General features: G+C 70.7%; 1 protein-coding gene across 1 annotated transcript; it reads left to right on the top strand.

Moving 5' to 3' along the window:
* Positions 1–5663: 5663 nt before the first annotated feature.
* LIN28A (lin-28 homolog A) lies at positions 5664–17245 on the top strand. Its single transcript, XM_062594122.1, has 4 exons — positions 5664–5694; positions 6501–6685; positions 15446–15630; positions 17032–17245. The coding sequence occupies exons 1-4, from the start codon at positions 5664–5666 to the stop codon at positions 17243–17245; spliced, it is 615 nt and encodes a 204-aa protein (XP_062450106.1).

Below are 17245 nucleotides of genomic sequence, written 5' to 3'. Positions count from 1 at the left end.
TGGGGGACCAGGCCTGAAACCCCTGCAGCACCAAACCGGTCCCCGGGGCCGGCGCGCGAGAGGGAAAGCTGGGGCAGCGGGCGCGAGGGCTTTGCCGGCTGGCCGGGCCACGGAGGTGAGACCCGTTAGGGACCCGAGAAGGCAACCGGTCGAGCGTGGAGGAAAGACGGGCGCCGAGGCCCCGCTGGCAGGGCCAGGGGACTCGGTGCGTGGGCGAGGTGAGGCCGACCCCGCTCGTGCTCCTCTGCCTTGGGCTCGCCAGGGCGCTGTGTCCTCTCGCAGGACCGGCCGGGGACGGCAGCGCGGCCCGGCGAGGCGCTGCGGGCTCTGGCTCGGCTCACCGGGTCGCCCTCCCTCAGGCGGGCAGGGGCGGTTTGCCAGGCTCTGGCAAGCCGCCCTGCTTCCCTGGGACGTGGAGAAGGAAAAGCCCTTGGGGCGTCTCCGTAATGCTCTAAGGAGGAGGAAAAAAAAAACCCTTTGCCCAGGACGCGGGATGGCCGATGCTGTGGGAGGTGAGACCCAGAGCAGCGGTTTTACCTCTTGCCCGGCCCCGGCCCCCTCGCCTGCCCCTTGGCCGTTTTCCCTCCTGCTGCCTGGGTTTGCTGTTGGGGGGAGCAGAGCTTGAAGGGGGCTGGGGGAGACCTAGGCGGCAAGGAAAGGTTTGCAAGCCTTGATCTGCTCGAGGCTGCTGCCTCCAGAGAGGCCGGCCTCGGAGGAATAGCTCTTTCAGCTATCGATTTCCCTTTATCAGATAGCAGGAATATGTATGGGGCCGAAATCCTGATCAATCCCTGCTCCCCAGCCGATCAATCAGCCGCTGCTGGCTTTCATCGGAGGGAGCTGGGAATGCGAAGGGGAGGTGCTGAGTTTGGGCACGTCCCATCCCTCCCAGCTGGGACCGTCCCCCCCGATTGCATTTCTCATCTTCCCAACGTATCCAAAATGCAGTGAAAAGGCAGAGAAGAGGGGAAGGGCGCTGGAGGGCGGATGGCGGCAGGCAACCCCCGCTCCTTGCGCCCCTCGCTCACGGAGGGACGATCGCGCGGTCGCGGCACGGGGCGGATGCGCGCTGCTGCCCGCGGCAGGGACGAGCTGCGGGTCCTAAACGCGGAGGCCGGGGCTCCGAGCAGCCGCGGGGCGCTGGGGAGGGTGCGCAGGGCAGCTCCGGGAACGGGGGTCCCGTCGGTGTCCCTGCGAACACACCTGTGTCTCCGGCGGGTCGATGCAGCCCCCGGCCCCCTTTCCCCACGGACGGGGGTACCTGACAGTTTCTCAATCACGGCCGGGGCTCATTAGAGGCGCTGACCGGTGCAGCGGGCACCGGGGGGGGGCAGGGGGAAGGGCAGGGGGGAGGAGCGGCACCGAGGCGTCCGTTATTGATTACTCCGTAGCCAAAGGTCAGCGGCGTCTCTGCACGGATCGGGGAGGAGGGAGGCGCTGGGAAACGCGGGGCGCACTGCCGGGGAGCAGAGCCCCGGGGGATGGATGCCAGGCTCGGGAATGGGGGGGCAAGGGGAGCTGGGCCAGAGCAGGGAGCCCGGCGCGGGCACTGGCCCCTCTCCCAGCCCCACGTGTTGGCCAGTTTGCATTACGCTCTGGGTTGCCAGCGTGCAGCCATGCAACCTCAGCGTGCCTCAGTTTCCCCACCTGCAGATGGGGCCGCATCTGCCCTGCGCAGCAGCGCTTGGAGCTGCGAGGGTATGGAGCACCGCGGCTGGCGGGTGGGTGGGTGAGCAGCGCGGAGAGCAGCTTGGCACCTCCGAGGGGTGCAGAGCCGGTGATGTCCGGGGCGACACTGCCGCCGAGGGACCCCCTGGGCCTGCAGCTCGCTGCCCACCCCGGCGCCCAGGTCCCTCCTGCCCGCCCTGAGCCGGCCCCAGATCTGGCTTGCAGCGAAAAGAGGACGCCGCTCCCCATCTTGGCCAGGCCGCGTGCGGGGGGCTTTGCGGGGCGCCGGGAGACCCGTCCCGCAGCCGGGAGCGGGCCGGGGAGCCCTGCAGCGCGCCGGGGCTCTCGCCGGGGCGAGCCGCGCTCCGGCGGGGCGCTCGTTCCCCTCGGCCCGGCCTTGCCGCGAGGGGGGAAGATTTACAGGCTGTCAGAGCGAGGGCGGGAGGTCAGCAGGGGTCAGAAAGTCCATTTCGGAGAGGTCACTGTCCACTTCTTTCAGTCTAATGAAGCCATTATTCGTGAAAGCGCCCGCTTTGCTGGCTATTCCCTTGAAGCAGAGCGGAACACGGCGCCGGGCTCTGAAAGAACAGGAAGGACTCCCCTTCCCTTTCGCGTTCACCATTCAACAGGCCCCCAAAAAAACAAATACGCCCCACACAGAAGTATTACGCAGGGCTGGGCCAGCCCTGCTGCGGGCTGCGTCGCGGGGGCCTGCCGTCGCGAGGTTCGGCTGTGGAGGGGACGGCTGCCGTGCTCAGGGCTGCAGCGCCGTTACGGAAGGAGGCGGTCACAGCGAGCGGGTAGAAATCAGGGGCTGTTGAGAAACTTGCTGCGGAGTTTAAACAGAATTGCAGGAAAGAGTCATCTGGGGCCACCGGGCCCTCCGACTGATCAGCTGCGAGACGGGAAGTGGCTGGAGGGAGGAAGTTGATGCACAATGATGGATTATTTTCCGAAGGATTCGTTGCACAGAAAGCGAGGACTGATTCCTCGCCACATCCTTCCCAAGCGAGCCGGCAGGCTGCTCCGCAGCTCTGCCCACCCGCTGCCTCCCCTCTGCGTTACAGGATGTCCTGCCCGCCCCAGGACACCCTCCGTCCACGAAGGGGTCCGTCCCCCGCCAGGCTTCCTGCACCACCGGCGCTCGGGTGTCGCCTCCGCCGGTGGCAGAAGGTGCGGAGCTGTGCGGGACATTTCTCAGGGTTGCTCAGAAAACCTTGGTCACAGCCCTGCGAACTGTCATGCCCGGGGCACACGTGTGCACTGGAGGTGCCTGTTCTCCCCCAAGCGCGCTGGGGTTGCTCGTGGGCTTTTCCGCTTTGCCTTTTCCAGCGGTGATATGGCAGCAAAGCGCGGAACAAATCACGCAGGCGGCCTCCTGCGTGGCACAGCTGCACTCGGCTGGCAGGAGAGAGCGAAAAGGAGGAAGCAGGAACGCAGAGATGGGCCAGAAGGAGAGAGGGAAGGAACAGACAGGGAAGCGTCTCCGTTATTATTATTACTTTTTCCCTCTCGTTTCTTTCTTCTTTCCTCCAGATTATCCCAAGCAAGCAAAAGGAGAATGCATCCGAGAGCCTGGCCTGTCGCTGCGTGGCCGGGAGAGGGTGCCAGACGCAGCGCGGCTCCCTGCGCTGCCCGAGCCGGGCCGGGCCGGGCCGGGTCGGGCCCGGTCGTGCCGAGCAGGCTCGGGAGAAGCCGCTGCCACAGTCACTGCTGGGAGTAACCCAGCGCCGTGGGAGTCCGGCCTGCGCGGAGCGGGCTGGGGGCTCCGCGCGGTGCCCGGCGGTTGCGTCTCTGTCGGTTCCACGCGCACTCGTGGGGCATCAGGACTGATGCTGTGAATGAGGAGACTCGTTCGTGGAGCTCCCCCCACCCCGGCCCCGGCCCGCCTGTCCCCGTGGCGTTGGTGCAAAGCCGAGGGACAACCCACGAGCCCCGCCGGACCGTGAGCCCCGCGGAGCGCTGCCGACGGGCAGCTCCTGCTCCTCCTGCCCGTCCCCCGCGTAGCTCTCTCGCCGGCTCCTCTCCGCTGCGGGAGCTCACGGGCTCCCCCGGGGCTCTCCCGGGGCTGGCGGTGCGGGGGAAGGAAAAACGCAGGAACAAAAATAAAAATGCGGCTGCTCCACTTTTGCCCTAAACTCCACTCGTCGGAGCTCGGCGAAGCCTCTCAGCTCTGCGGGGAAGGGAAGGGGCGACGCGGAGCCCCGGGGGGGCCCGGCGGGTCCATCCTGCACCCGACGGCTGTGCGGGGCGGGAGGAGGAGGAGGAGGAGGAGGAAGGGCGGGAGCCCCCAGAACCCTGGACAGGGAGCGGCGGCGCTTCAGCACCATGGCCAGGGCCGCCGGCGCGGCGGCCGCGGCGGGCGGCGTCCCCACGCCGCGCGGGGGGGCCCACGCGCGACGGTGCCGGGGGAGGGGGCGGGCAGAGCAGGGCAGGGTAGTCCCCTCACCCCCACCCGGGTGGCCTCACCTCCCCCCAGAGTGCCCACCGGCCTGGCAGGCAGCGTCTGCCTCCTCTCCTGGCGGGGGAACGGGGTCCACGCACGTGGGAGTCCCTCGTGGGGCACGCCCGGGGCAGCGCAGATACGGCTCTCCTCGGGGAGCGGGGGCGGGCGGGGCGCTTTTGCAGTTCGCCCCTGCTTGATTTGGGGGACGGTGCTGGGTTGGTTCCCCGTGGGGGCACCCCACGCACCCGCCCGCGGTCGCGGGGGGGGGGGGGGCGTAAGGCGAGCTCAGGGGCTGCAGCGGGCCCCGGGGCGCGGCGGCGCGGGGCCAGGCCGGGCCGGGCCGGGCCGGGCCGGGGGCGGCGGCGGGCGGCGCTGTCCCCCCGCTGCCGGGCCCGGCCGGATGGCGAGCGGGGCCTTGTCCGCTCCGCGCCGGCCACCGGAAATGGAGGCGCTGGTCACTCGCCCTTTGTCCTCGCCCTGCCCGGGGGGCACCGGGCCCGGGCCCGGCCCCGGCCCCGGCGGGGGGAGCCCAGCCCCGGACCTACTCCCGGCGGCTGCACCGCGCCCCGCCGGGCTGCCCGGGCCGGGAAGGGAAGGGTCGGGGGCGCAGGAGCGGGGTGCACGGCCCCGGGGGAGCCCAGGTCCCCGGGGGAACGCACGGCCCCGCTCCCGGGAGACGGGCCGCGGCCCGGGCCGCAGCAGCACCCCGCTTCCCCGAGAGTTTTTCCCACCCGCTTGTGTTTTTCGCCGGGGGCGAGGGCCCGCGGGTGCCCGGCTGCCGGGCGGGACCGGCCCGGTTCGGCAGGGCTGGCCCCGAGCCGTGGCCGCGGGCACCGGCCGCGGGGGGCAGGTGGCTTCGTTCGCCGGGGACAGGGGGAAGCGCGGAGAAAAGAGGGGGAAACTCCGTCCCCCCCGTCGGGCAGTGGGGGGGGGGTCCCACAGCCTTAATGCACCGGGGGGGGTCATTTCTTCGCCTTGACAGGTGGCCTCACCCTGATTGGAGCAGCACGGAGGGGGCCACAAACCTCCCCCTCCCCAAATCCCTCCCGGAATGTATCGCTATTAACGCGGGGAGGGGGGGGGCGGGGGGTTAATTAGGGTCACGTGGGGGGGGGAGGGCGGACGCCCCCCGGGCGGGCTCGAACCCGCGGCGCGGCGGGGCGGGCGGCGCAGGGCCGGCGCGGCGCGGCGCGGCGGGATGGCGGAGCGGGGCCCCGCGCCCCCCGGCCCCGCGGGTGGGTGCCGGGGTGTTGCGAGGCGGGCGGGGGCCGCGGGGGCCGCTATTGTCTCCGAGAATTTGGGAGCCTTTGAAAAAACCCTCCCGCTCCCTCCCACCCCTATTGTTGGACTGAAGATGGAGTCAAACCTCTCCCGGCTCCCTCCTGTCGGGGTCTAAGCTGAGGGGGTTTTTGTTGGTTTCTTTTTTTTTTTTTTTCCTTTTTTTTTTTTTTTTTTTTTTTGGCTGGGCTGATACCCTCAAAGCTGGCCGAGGAGGAGGAGGGAGGAGGCGGTAACAGCCACAGCTCGGAATTTGCAAGCGAGTGTCGGGATGGGGTCTGTTTCCAACCAGCAGTTTGCAGGTTAAGTTATATTATTGCTGCAGCCCGCCTCGGCTTCGCGATTATTAATAACCCCGTCGCGGCCCGGGCACAGGGCCCCCGCTGCGCCCCGGCCCCCTTCGGCCCGCTGCGCCCCGCTGGCGAGGCCGGCGCCCTGCGCCCCGCTGCCTCGGCTCTGCCGCTTGGGTTTGGGATTTTTTTGGATTTTATTTTGTTTTATTTTTTTTTTCCTTCCTCGCTGTCCCAGGATGAGCCCAGAAGTTTGGGGCTGTCGCTGGAGGTCGGGGTTGTTTTTGAACTGGGGGCTCCTGGTGCAACCGGGTGGCTGCTGACTTGGGAGGGGGGAATAGAGCCACTTTCTCCAGCGTGGCTTGCTGGGGACAGGGCAATTTGGGGTTGGTATTTTGCAGGAGATTTTCCTTTTTTGTGCGTGTTTAGGGTTTTTGTTTGTTTGTGGGAGATTTTTAGGAGGGAGCTCAGCTTCTTTTGGGGGAGGGAGGGACGGACGCAGGGGTTCCCACCCCGGCGCTGCCTGGGTCGTGCCGGGAGGAGCTGCCTTCATTTCCTCTGGCTCCCGGAGCGATCCCTGCACGCACACGGACATGGAGCCGACCCCTGTGTTTGGGGGGGGGGGGAAGTTGCCTTTTCCCCGCGTGCTAGCGGACAGGACCTGAGCAGGATTTGGCCCCCCTGGAGGTGCTCGCTCCCCCCTGTTGCCAGCTCCCTGGGGGCCTGGGGCTCTGCGAGGGGAGGCTCTGGGGTGCCGGGGGCACCCGGTGGGACCCCCCCCGGCCCCTCAGCTCAGCCATTCGTGGGTCTGTCCCCAGGTGCGAAGACGGGCGAGGAGCCGGCCGGAGACTCGCCCGAGGCCGAGAATGAGAACGAGCCCCAGCTGCTGCACGGCTCCGGCATCTGTAAGTGGTTCAACGTCCGCATGGGCTTCGGGTTCCTCTCCATGACCGCCAAGGGCGGCGCAACGCTGGACTCGCCCGTCGATGTCTTCGTGCACCAGGTACGTGGCCCCGGGGATGGTCCCTGCCTGGGGGGAGGAAAGGGGGTGCAGCCCCAGGCACCCCGGGGGATCGCTGCTCGGGATGGGACCCCCGCACCACCTCCGCAGGGGACAACTGCTCCCCCCTGTCCTGGCTCTCCTGGGGAAGCCGGGGACCCCCCACCCTGGCTCAGGGCTTTTCCCCCTCCCTCAGCCGGAGGGAGGGCAGGGAGAGCCGCTCGCCCCTCCGCAGCCCGGGTCTCGTCTCTGGGGACCGGCCCTGTAAACCGATCCCGGAGCGATTTCATTTTCTCATCATGGCTCACTGGGGAGCCCTTCAGAGCCGGACTAGGGGCCTCGATCCGGGGGGGAGCAGGTGCCCGCGCGCTTGGGAAGAGGGTGAGCGGCATCCGCTGCAGGGGGGTGCTGCTTGCCCCATGGGGGCAAGGGGAAAGCGCTGTCTGACCCCCTCGCTCGTCCGGGTGCAAGGTCCCGGGAGCCCAGAGCTGGGCAGGGAGGGGAGATGGCGCTTTCCCCAGCTGGTGGTTTGTCCTCGCAGGAGGATTTAGCTCTGCTCAGGGCCCTGGGACTCTGTCCCTGGGAATTAGAGGAACAGAACGGTCTTCCCGCGCGGTGGGGCGTCCCCGTGCTGTGCTCCTGGGGGACAAACGTCCTGCCTGAAGCTCGCCCCGCTCCCCGGCGCGGGGATGGAGAGGCGCTTTCCAGCCGCGGTCGCCCCAGCCGCGGCTGGCGCAGAGGCCCGCGCCGTCGCGTGCGTGCCCCTATAGATCCTGCGTGACGCGTACGGTGTATAACAGCAGATCGTAGTGTCCGCTCGGGTGGCCGGATCTGAGCCGCGAGCACCGTTCCGAGCAGGGAGGCACCGCGTGCGTCCGGTCTGCGATCCTGCCCCTGCGCGAAGGGGCATCAGGGCTGCGGCTGCTCGAGCCGCCCTCGCCGGTGGGCGAAGACGCTGCCGGCGGCAGCCGGGGCCCGAGCTGGGGAGGGGGGAGCTGGGGAAACGGGCTCGAGGACGGCACCCAAATCGGGGGCCGACGGCCGAGCGCCGGGCAGCGCGGGAGGGAGGCGCGGGGCTTGCTCGGAAACGTGGCCGCGCCGGGTGCGCGCCGCCTCCCTGCTGCCGGAGCCTCGGCGCCACTGGGGTCCGCGTGGACCCCGCGGGGAAGCAGCGCCCGTCGGGGCCGGGCAGCACCGCGGGCGCTGGCGGAGGGCGGCACGGCTGTCTCGAGCAAACATGGGTGCTTTCCTCGGCGCAGGATTTGTCCTGCCTGGGTAATTTAGCAAGTGAACGAATGTGGGAGCGCTACGTCCCCGTTCCTTGGGATGCAGCCCGGCGAGCTGCGGCAAGGAAATGCCGTTTGGAGCAGCTACTGTCCCGGGCCTTAAGTGTGGCTCAATTTGCCAGCAAGGGCCCCAAATCGCCCGGGGGAGCCCTCGCAGCCCCGCTGGCCCTCCAGGCAGTCGCAGCAGCCCCAGGCTCTCGCTGCGGGGAGCAAACGGGGCTTGGCGTTTCGGTGCAATTCGGTGTGACCCGGAGCCAACCGGAGGGGGCTCCCCCGGTTTATTGCCCCCAGACAGTCGGGTTTGCTGATTGCTCTTGCTCGCGTTCCTGTAGGAAAAGGGAATTAGCCGAGGTGTCGCGTCTCGGAGCCCAGGGGAAGGCTGCAAACTCGCAGCTTCCCCGGACAGGACCTGGGGAGCCCCCGGCCGCGGTGACCGGCGGCGTGCGACGTCCCCCCGCGCCGGGGGCTCGGCGCATTCGGGAACCGCAGCGGGCGCCCGGGACCGTGTGGGATGTTTTAGAGGGAGGAGCAGGGGAGGCAGCGGCGCTGTCCGAGCGGTGACGAGGGGCAGGACGCTTTCCCGCGGATCTGCCCTCGCGAGGAGCCGTCGGCCCCGAGCTGCCGAACGGGCCCCAGAGCCTTTCGGCTCCCCGCAGACCCAGCGCAGAGTCGGGAGCCTCGCGGGGCGGGCGGGCAGCTCTGCCCATGCGCCCCGGCTCGGGCACCCGGGCTCTGCGCGGGGGCTGGCGCCCGGCTCCGCTCCCCGCGGAGCGAGTCCGACCACGGAGGGCGAAAGCCGAGCCCGGCCGTGGGGCGCCGGGCTGAGGGTGCCCGCGGGCGCCCACCCCGCGCGCCCCGAACCGGCCGTTCCCGTTCCTTCCCCTCTTCATTTCCATACGTGAGTGATGACCCACAGGAAGTAATTGTGGGAGAAAGAAGGGAATTGGCCTCTTTAGATCTATTAAATCACTTTATTACAGGAACCGGGCCTGAATGGCCCCGCTCGGCGGGGAGCGCGTCTCCATCTCTCTCGCCTTTATCTGATCACAAAGAGATTAAAATCTCGGCAGGACGGGAGACTAACAGGGCTCCTCCGGGGCTGCCTTCCCCCCTCGTTGGGAGCCCAAAAGGAGGCGCCGGGGTTAAAATGCCCCCCTGGACACGGGAGATGGATTCGTTTGGGGGCTGCGAGGAAGCCGAGGCGACGAAGCCGGGGGAGCGGGTCGCCCCGGGGCTGCGCGAGGAGCCCCCGCGAAGGGGTTAGGTGTCTTGAGCCGGGATAAATCCAGCCAGTGCTGGTGGGAAACCCCCAAACTGCGGTGTTTTACCGCAGGGGACGTGGCCCCTGGGTTCACAGCTCCGCTCCGGGCGCCTGGTTACGGGAGCGGACGGCAGCGCTGGGGGAAGACGAACCTGGAAAGAGGGAGAGGGCGGAAATCCGGCGCCGCTCTTCCCACGCGCCTCGAGCGCGGCCCGGCAGGCGGCCCTCGTCCCGGGGCGGCCGCCGGGTGCCGCAGCCCCTTCCGGCACCCAAAACGGGCCCCGGCTGAGCCCGGCGGGCACGGGGCCGCCCGTCCCCGGGGCCCGCGCTGCTCCCGGGCCTGGGGGAGCCGGCGGGAGCCGGGCCGGAGCCGCGCGCAGTCCTGCGCCTCAGCTCGGCACCTCGGGGCATCTCTCCGCCCCGACGGGTCTGAATTCTCGCAAGCAGCAACTTCAGCTGGTTCCTTTGCCCCTTCCCCGTGCCCTCGCCGCGGGGAGCGCCCGGGCGATGCTGCCATCCGTCCGCGGGCGGCCCGGCGTCACGGCGGCCCGGCGCCGTGCAGCGCACGCGAGGGGCGGACGCGCTCGGACCTGCCCCGGTGGGACGCGGCCTCCCGCCGCGCGCCGGCGCGTCCTCTCCCCTTGGCCGGCGCGGCGCAGCGCGGCCGCTCTGCCGTGAAAACCTTCCCGGTCCGTAACGGCCAGACGGAAGGCGAGGCGCCGCGGCGGAGGCGCCGTGCTGTGCCGTGCCGGCGGGCGCCGGGCTCCACGCGGAGCCGCGGGAGGCGGCGGCAGCGGCGGCTTCATCCCCGCTGCGCTGCGCAGGGGAGACTGTTGGTACCTTTTTTTGGTGGGGGTGTTTTCTTCCCTCCCCCCCTTGCCTGCGCGCTCTGCCTCTGTCGGCCCCCCGTGAGGGCTCGAGGCCGGGCTCTGCTCCGCGGCACGGCGCGGTGGGTGCCGCCGGGTGCCCCGCGGGTGCTGCCGGCCCTGTCTCCGGGGTGGGGGGCGCCTCGGGCTCGGCGCGCCCCCCGGCAGGGCCCTCAGCGGGGGCGAAAGGCGCTCTCACGTCTCTGTTTTCACGGGTGAGGGGAGGCAGCAGCAATTTTTTTTTTTGGGGGGGGGGGATGTTTTTAAAAGTGCTGCTGGCGTAAAACTGTGCCGCGTCCTGGGAACCCGGCCGCGGCGGCCGACGCGGAACAGGGCGAGAGCGCGGCCCGATCCCGCCCCGAGCCCCCTCGCCGCGCGCACGGAAAGAGGCTCCTGCCTCGGTCTGAAGATTAACTGCGGGCTGCAGGCACGTCCCTCCCCCAGCCACGGCGCCCGCCGGCCGGGAAACCCCCGTACGCGCTCCCCGCGCTGCCGTGCCCCGGGGGAACGGGATTTCTGCCGCCCCCCGAGGCGCCGGGCGCGAGGCTGGGGAGGGCTGGGGCAGCCCGGAGGCCTGGGCCGACCGGCCGCCTCCGCTCCCCGCTCCCGCGTTTCCTCGCTCCCCTCGGCCTCCTCTTAAGAATAAACCGCGTTCGAAGCCCAAATAACCGCCCGGGCCGGGGCTCGCGAGCCGGGTGCCGCCGGGACGGCGCGCGGCCGCTCCGGGACGCGCAAACCTGCTTCGCTTGGCTAGTTAACGTGAGAGTGTGAAACTACTACGCAGCGGCTGATCCCAGCCAGCTCCCACGCGGGCTCCGGTGCTCCCGGCCTCGGCCCGGAGCCGGGCTCCTGCCCGGGAAGCGACTGAGCGAGGCCTTGGCTACGTCAGGGGCGTTTAAAAACAAAACGTAATCCCCGCGACGGATGCTGCTCTTCCGAAGCGGTACCTAGCTGGGAGCGCGTCTCCGCCGGCCCCGCTCCGGGCCCTCGGAGGCGGTGAAGGATGCCGCAGCCCCGCGGCCGCCTGCCCTCGGCTCCGGGCCGCGGGAGACGTGTGGAAAGCGGGCCGGGCGCTGCGGGGCCGGGCGCTGCGGGGCCGGGCGCTCGGCGCGGGCGAGCTTGCGGCACCAGGCAGTCGCTCCGCGCCCGGCGCGCTGGAAAATCCCACGCTAGCTAAGAGCCGCTCCGGGTCTCCCCGTGGCCACGGCAGAGCTGCGCCCTCCTCGCCGCCGGGGCCGGGGGGCCGGTTCCCCGGCGCGGAGCGGAGGGGAGGACGGGTCCGAGCCGGGCTCGCGGGGCCGCCGGGCCAGGCAGCCCGGCCTTCCCCCCGGGGGCCGCCGTTAACTCCGCGTCCCAATCCAGCGCGTTTTCCCGAGAGACTCGAGCAGCGAGCGACGCCGTTTTCGTGCATGGATAAGGCTGGAGGTGCAGCGGCTGCTCTGCGCCGGGCCCCTCCGCGCACAAAGATGGTTTGATTAACCGGCCGGAGCGGGAATAATGTGTCCTTGTGCGGCGCTGCCCCGGGGCGGCCGCGGGGCCGGCGCTGACCCCGGGGCCGGCCGAGCCCCTCCGGCGCCCGCGGGACGCCTCGGGGCCGCCTCGGCCGGGCGGCGCGGGCAGCGAGGCGCCTCTTGGGTGGGTTTTTTCCACGCTGCCCCCACCTCACCCCTCCACCCGCGCGGGGACCCTGGGGCCGCGGCGGCTGGGGGGGAGCGGAGCGGGTGAGGGTGGCCGGCGCGCGGGTGAGGGTGGCCGGTAGCGGCCGGCCGGTCACGTGCTGGGTCTTTGTCTGCGGTCAACGACCGCGGAGTCGCCGGGGTCCGGGGCGAGCGGGGATGCGCCGGCGGCCCGGCAAAGGGGCTGCGGGGAGCTGGAGCGAGCGGTGCAGCCTCTGCTGCCGTTCCTCGTCCCGTTGGTTGACTCTGGATCCTAATGATGGCAAGGGAAATCCTTGAGTTAGACTATGCTTTAAAACACTGTTTTGTTGTGAGGATGCCAGGGCTTTGCAACGCCAACCCTGGAGGGAGGCTGGGGTGCTGCTACGCCGCCCGTCGCCCAAACCGTGCCCCTCGGGACTGATCCAGCCGCCGCGGCTGCCCCAGGGCTGCGGGGGACGTGGCCGCCACGGCAGGGGGGCAGGTCCCGGCGTGCTCCTTGCTCTGCTCCCTCCTGCGTCGCCCGCAGCTCCAGCTGGGTGAGAGCGGGAGCAGGGCCGAGGCAGGATCGTTCCCAGGGGCAGGATTGCTCCCACTAGCAGGATCTTTCCCGGGAGTCGATGGCTCCCAAGAGCAAGATCCCTCGGGGAGGTGGTGGTGGTGGGGGTCCCTGTGCCCAGTCCCGGGGTTTAACCGCCAACGCGCCGGGGGCTCGCGGAGGCGCCGCCGGCCGGCTCGGCGCAGCGCGGGGGGCGGCGAGGCCGCGGCCACGCCGGCCGCCCTTCCTCCCCCCGCCGGGAGCCTGGAACTCCTGGAATTTTCCCCGGCGCGCGCAGCGGACAGGGACAACCCTTTGTTCTGGCTGCCGGCCGCGGTGGCTCGGCGGGGGCCTCCCCTGCGCGCCCCCCTCGCCGGCAGCGCCGGGCTCCCGCTCCGAGCGCCCCCCCCCCGCCCCTTCCTCCGTCCCTTTTTTGGGGAGGGGGCCGCGGGGGCCTGGGAAGGCTCCCGCTTTGTGTGTGGTGCGGGCCGGGGGCGCGGGGCCCCTTCCTTTCAGATGCAGGAGGTATGCAGCTAATTCAATGGGCTGCAGTTTGATTACCTATCTGATAACAGAGGAATGCCAGCAATGTGTGTGTTTTGGGCAGGGGGCAGGGGGGATGCGCGAGGACCACCAGCCACTCGCAGCTCACTTCAAAAGGCCGCGGCGGGGGGAGAGCCAGGGCGCCCCGGCCGCTGCCCCCCTCCCTGCCCGGCGAGAGGGCGTTTCCTTTGGCCTTTTGGCGGAGGGGGGCCGCGGAGGCCGTTGTCATCCTCGCCCGCTCCGGGAAAATAAATAGCCTCCCCGTCACGTTGCGGCAGCTCCTGCCTCGGCCCTCCTCTTCCTCGCCAGCCCTGCTGAAGAGGGGGGACGACGGCCGGGGGCGAGAGCAGGGTGCCCCCGGGCCGGCGAAGGCTCCCACCTCGCGGTGCTGGGCGTTTTGGGCTGGGATGTTCCCGGGGGGGATGAGCTGGTCCCCGGGATGGCAGCATCCCGGCCACCCACGGGAGATGGCGGCCGGAGCGTGGGCCGCGCGCGGCGGCGGTGGTGGCCGCCGGGGTCCTTCCTGCCCCCTGCCGCGGCGCGGCTTTGTCCCGAGCGCGGGGCCAGCGCCTGGGAGTTTTCATCTCCGCTAGTGTAAACACAGCTGGGCCGGCTGCGGCTGTAAACACCCCCGATAAAGATCTCCGGGAGGCTGCTGGCTCTCGCCCCCGTCCCTCGCCCTGCGGAGGTGCCTCCCGGGCCGGGGAGCGCGGTGCAGCGCGGCTCCACCTCGCCTCCGGCCCGCGGCCGCCCCGGGGCGCAGCGCGTTTGCCGCCCCGCGTCCCCCGCGGGGGCCGTCGGGGGTAACCAGGGCTCGTGCCCTGCTCCCGGCTGCCACTCTCGGCTGGGCGGCTGCTCCGGACGCGAAGCTCCCGCCGCCGGGAGGGACGAACGCTCTCTTGCCGCCGGGGCGCTTGGCACCGGGGCAGAGCCGAGCGGCGCCCGGCCGCGGCGCGGCGGTGGGCCCGGGCGTTAGCCCGTCGGCCCGGCTGGGCAGAGCTCGGCGCTGCCGCCCGGGACCCTGGCGCGTCTTCGTTGGGGACCTCGGAGCTCGTGTCTCGGCACCGCTTTAGGAGCAGGAGCGGGTCCGAGAGCAAAGGTGTCCGTGCGATCCCGACCGAGGGCGCCCCGCTCGCGGATGGGTGACTTGGCCCAGCGAGCGGTTCTCCTTCCCCGGCGGTCCGGGTCCCAGAGCCAGGCGCCAGGGACCGGGGTGGGGAAATCCTGGGAAAGGAAAGGGGAGAAAAGCTGCAGAAAAGGGGGCTTGAGGGTCCTTTCTCCAGCCGTGCCGCCTTCCCGCTCCCCTCCCCTGCCCCTGGACACGGGCACGTCCTGGAAGAGCCCACAGAAAAACAAACAAACAGCCCCAAAACGCCGCCGCCGCTGCCGCTACACCGACCAAGCGGCTCTACTTCCCCCCTCCCCGATTTTTTTCCGGGTGTTTGCCCTGGCTCGGGGGGCCGCGGGCGGAGGGAGGGGGCCGCGCGCGCCCCGCCGGCTCCGCGGGCAGAAGGGGCAGCGGCGCCACGTGACGCTGACTCAGGAGCCGTGAATGGGCGAGCGGCTCCATTCATAAAAAGCCGGGTCCCGCGCCGGGCCCCGCCGGGAAGCGGAGCCGCCCGAGCCGGGCCCGGCGCCCTGCGGCGGCTCCCCCTCCGCCGGCAAAGCCCTCTTCGCTCGTGCTCCTTCGCCCCAGCACCCCTCCGTCCCCACCCCGCGGCCTGGGTCTTTTCGAACTCCCGACTTTGATTTTGGGGGCGGTGATGTGGCGATCCCGGGAGGGAAAGGAGCTGCACCCAGCGCACATGAGCCAGGGCCCAACGGCTGCTTTATCGGGGTAGCGTTTAAAGGGCTTTAACCGAGCGGGGCTGCAGCAAAAGCGACGCGTCGGTCCGGTTTAGCTGGGCCCCGGGGGCCAGCGGCGCCGGGCTCCAGCAGAGCCGCTTTTTAAGGCTGCAGACCCGGGCGAGCTAAGGCCAGAAGGGGCTCTCGTTTTTGGTAACGGCCGTGCCACGTCGCATCGGGAAACTGCAGCCTTCGGGCCCCGAGAAAAGCTCCTCGTTGTTCCGGGAAGCCGAGCGGGGAGGGACGAGCAAACGCCTCCCGTGGGGCCCCGGATCTGCTCCGGCGTACCATCCCCGCTGTTTTTTGGCCGTGGCTTGCAGCAAAACCTCCTGGATTTGCTGGTGCCCGTGTGTGTGTGTGCGGGGGGGGGGGGGGGGGGGTCGCTCCGTGTCCCCCGGGCGCTGCCTCTCCGCAGGGGAGCACGAAGCGCGCGGAGAGCAGCGAAGAGACGGGGCGGCCGTTTCGCTGGGGCAGAAGCAGGTTGGGCGCTGAGCACTGCCCGAGAGGGGCCAGCCTGGGCAGGGGGGGGCAGGGGGGGCATTAACGTCCCTCCTGGCACGGGGCAGCGCTCGCGGGGCTGGGGCTTGCCACGGGCCCGCTGTGGCTCAGGGCGGGCGCAGAAGTGACGCGCTCGGGACCTCTACGCCCCTCGGCAGCGTCTGTCTGCAAAACCAGGGCCTCAGGGGCGCGTTGGCGTTTGGGGGCTCCCCGGAGGGTCCGCGCGGCAGCGGCCACGGCGCTGAGCCCCTCCGTCCCTCGCCTCCCCCAGAGCAAGCTCCACATGGAGGGTTTCCGCAGCCTCAAGGAGGGCGAAGCTGTCGAATTTACCTTCAAGAAGTCCTCCAAAGGCCTGGAGTCCATCCGGGTGACCGGCCCGGGCGGCGTCTTCTGCATCGGCAGCGAGAGGAGACCCAAGGGCAAGAACCTGCAGAAACGCAGATCGAAGGGAGACCGGTAAGGGGCGAGCGGGGCCCGGGGGAGCCGGCGGGGGCGAAGCGCTCGGTGTCCCCGTCCCCTGTCCGCCCCCGTCTCGCCTGCGTGCCCTGCGGGGCAGAGCGCGTCCCCGGCGGCGCTGGGCCGGGGCGCGTGGCGGGCGCTGGCCCTTCCTCGCGGAAAGACGCTTCCCTCAGCCTTTAACGCGCGGTGGGTGCAGCGTTTTGGGGAAAGGGCACAAAAGCGGCAGCGAGAGGGCAGAGGTCGGGGACGCGCCAGGCCGACGCTCCCGCCGCGCACGCGAGCCGCGGCCGGGCAGCCGGCCGGGGGGGGATTTTCTCCAGGAGAACCCCCTCGTTGGGGGTCAGGAAATGGCCGGACGCCCTGTGCCCCCGCGGGGAGCTGCGCTTGCCCCCGGCCATCCCCGCAGGCAGGTTTTCCAAGGGCATGGAAGGGTCCGGGGAAGGAAAGGGAAAGCAAATGGTTGTGGCCGTCCTAGACCCAGGCAGGATTTAAAATGGAGCTGAGCCGGCCTCCTCTCCGCAGAGCGCTCCGACGCGAACGCGGAGCCTGCGCGGGCGCACGAGGCCGGTGCGGGGCCGCCCCGCGCCCAGCGCCCGGCTCGGGGCGTTGGTGCTCCGGCCGGAGTCGCCGCCCGGCCCCCCGGCTGCGCCCGCTCTGCGGAGGCGGTTTGCGCCGTGCGGGGACCGCGGACGCGGGGTCCGCAGCCGCAGCGGAGCCGGAGGGCTCCGTGCCCCCGATGTCCCCGATTTTGTCCCCAATGTCCCTGGGTTCGGCATGTGGGTTTGCTGCCATCTCCTGGGTACCAGCAGCACCACTGGGCCAGGGCCAAACTGGCCATGCTGGATGGGGACTGGGATCTGTGGGGGCTGCGCTGGGAGAGCTGCCGTCCTCTCCCAACGAGCAAGCTGCTCCCACGGCCGCCAGACCGGGAGCCCCGCTGGGAACGGGGCTGCCCGGAGAAGCCGGAGCCCCCCGGCCCCCGCGGCAGAGCCTGGCGCCGGCCAAGCCGCTCGGCTCCCGCAGCGGCATCCCGGGGGGCACACGGCGCTCCACGCGCCAGGAAAACGGGCCGTCCCCGAAGGGTGGACGGACGGACGGTTGGGTGGGTGCCACCAGCGTCCTCCCTGGGCGCGCGACCTCCCGCGACGGGGATGGGTCACCAGACAGAGAAGAGGTGACTTCAGGGTGGCAGCGTGGGGCAGGGGACGTGTCCCTGGCAGGGCTGCTTCATGCATGCCAAATTTGACGGGTGCCCCAGCCAGGTCCCCGGGTGCTGCCAGGCCGGACCCGCCTGCGTGCCGCAGCCCTGCGTGGGGACACGCACGAGCGCCTCAGCCAGCCCCACGCGGCCTCCTTGGGTTTTTCTTCCTCAATTCTCTTCCCCGCCCCTACCCCCAGATGCTACAACTGCGGCGGGCTGGACCACCACGCCAAAGAGTGCAAGCTCCCACCGCAGCCCAAGAAATGCCACTTCTGCCAGAGCATCACCCACATGGTGGCCAACTGCCCGGCGAAAGCGCAGCAGTCCCCCAGCTCGCAGGGCAAGCCTGCCTACTTCCGCGAGGAGGAGGAGATGCACAGCCCGGCCCTCCTCCCCGAGACCCGGGAATGA

This window comes from Rhea pennata, chromosome 23, assembly GCF_028389875.1.
Source record: "Rhea pennata isolate bPtePen1 chromosome 23, bPtePen1.pri, whole genome shotgun sequence".
NCBI lineage: Eukaryota > Metazoa > Chordata > Aves > Rheiformes > Rheidae > Rhea > Rhea pennata.
Note: the sequence above shows the minus strand (reverse complement) of the source record. Positions and strands in the feature narration are given on the sequence as shown.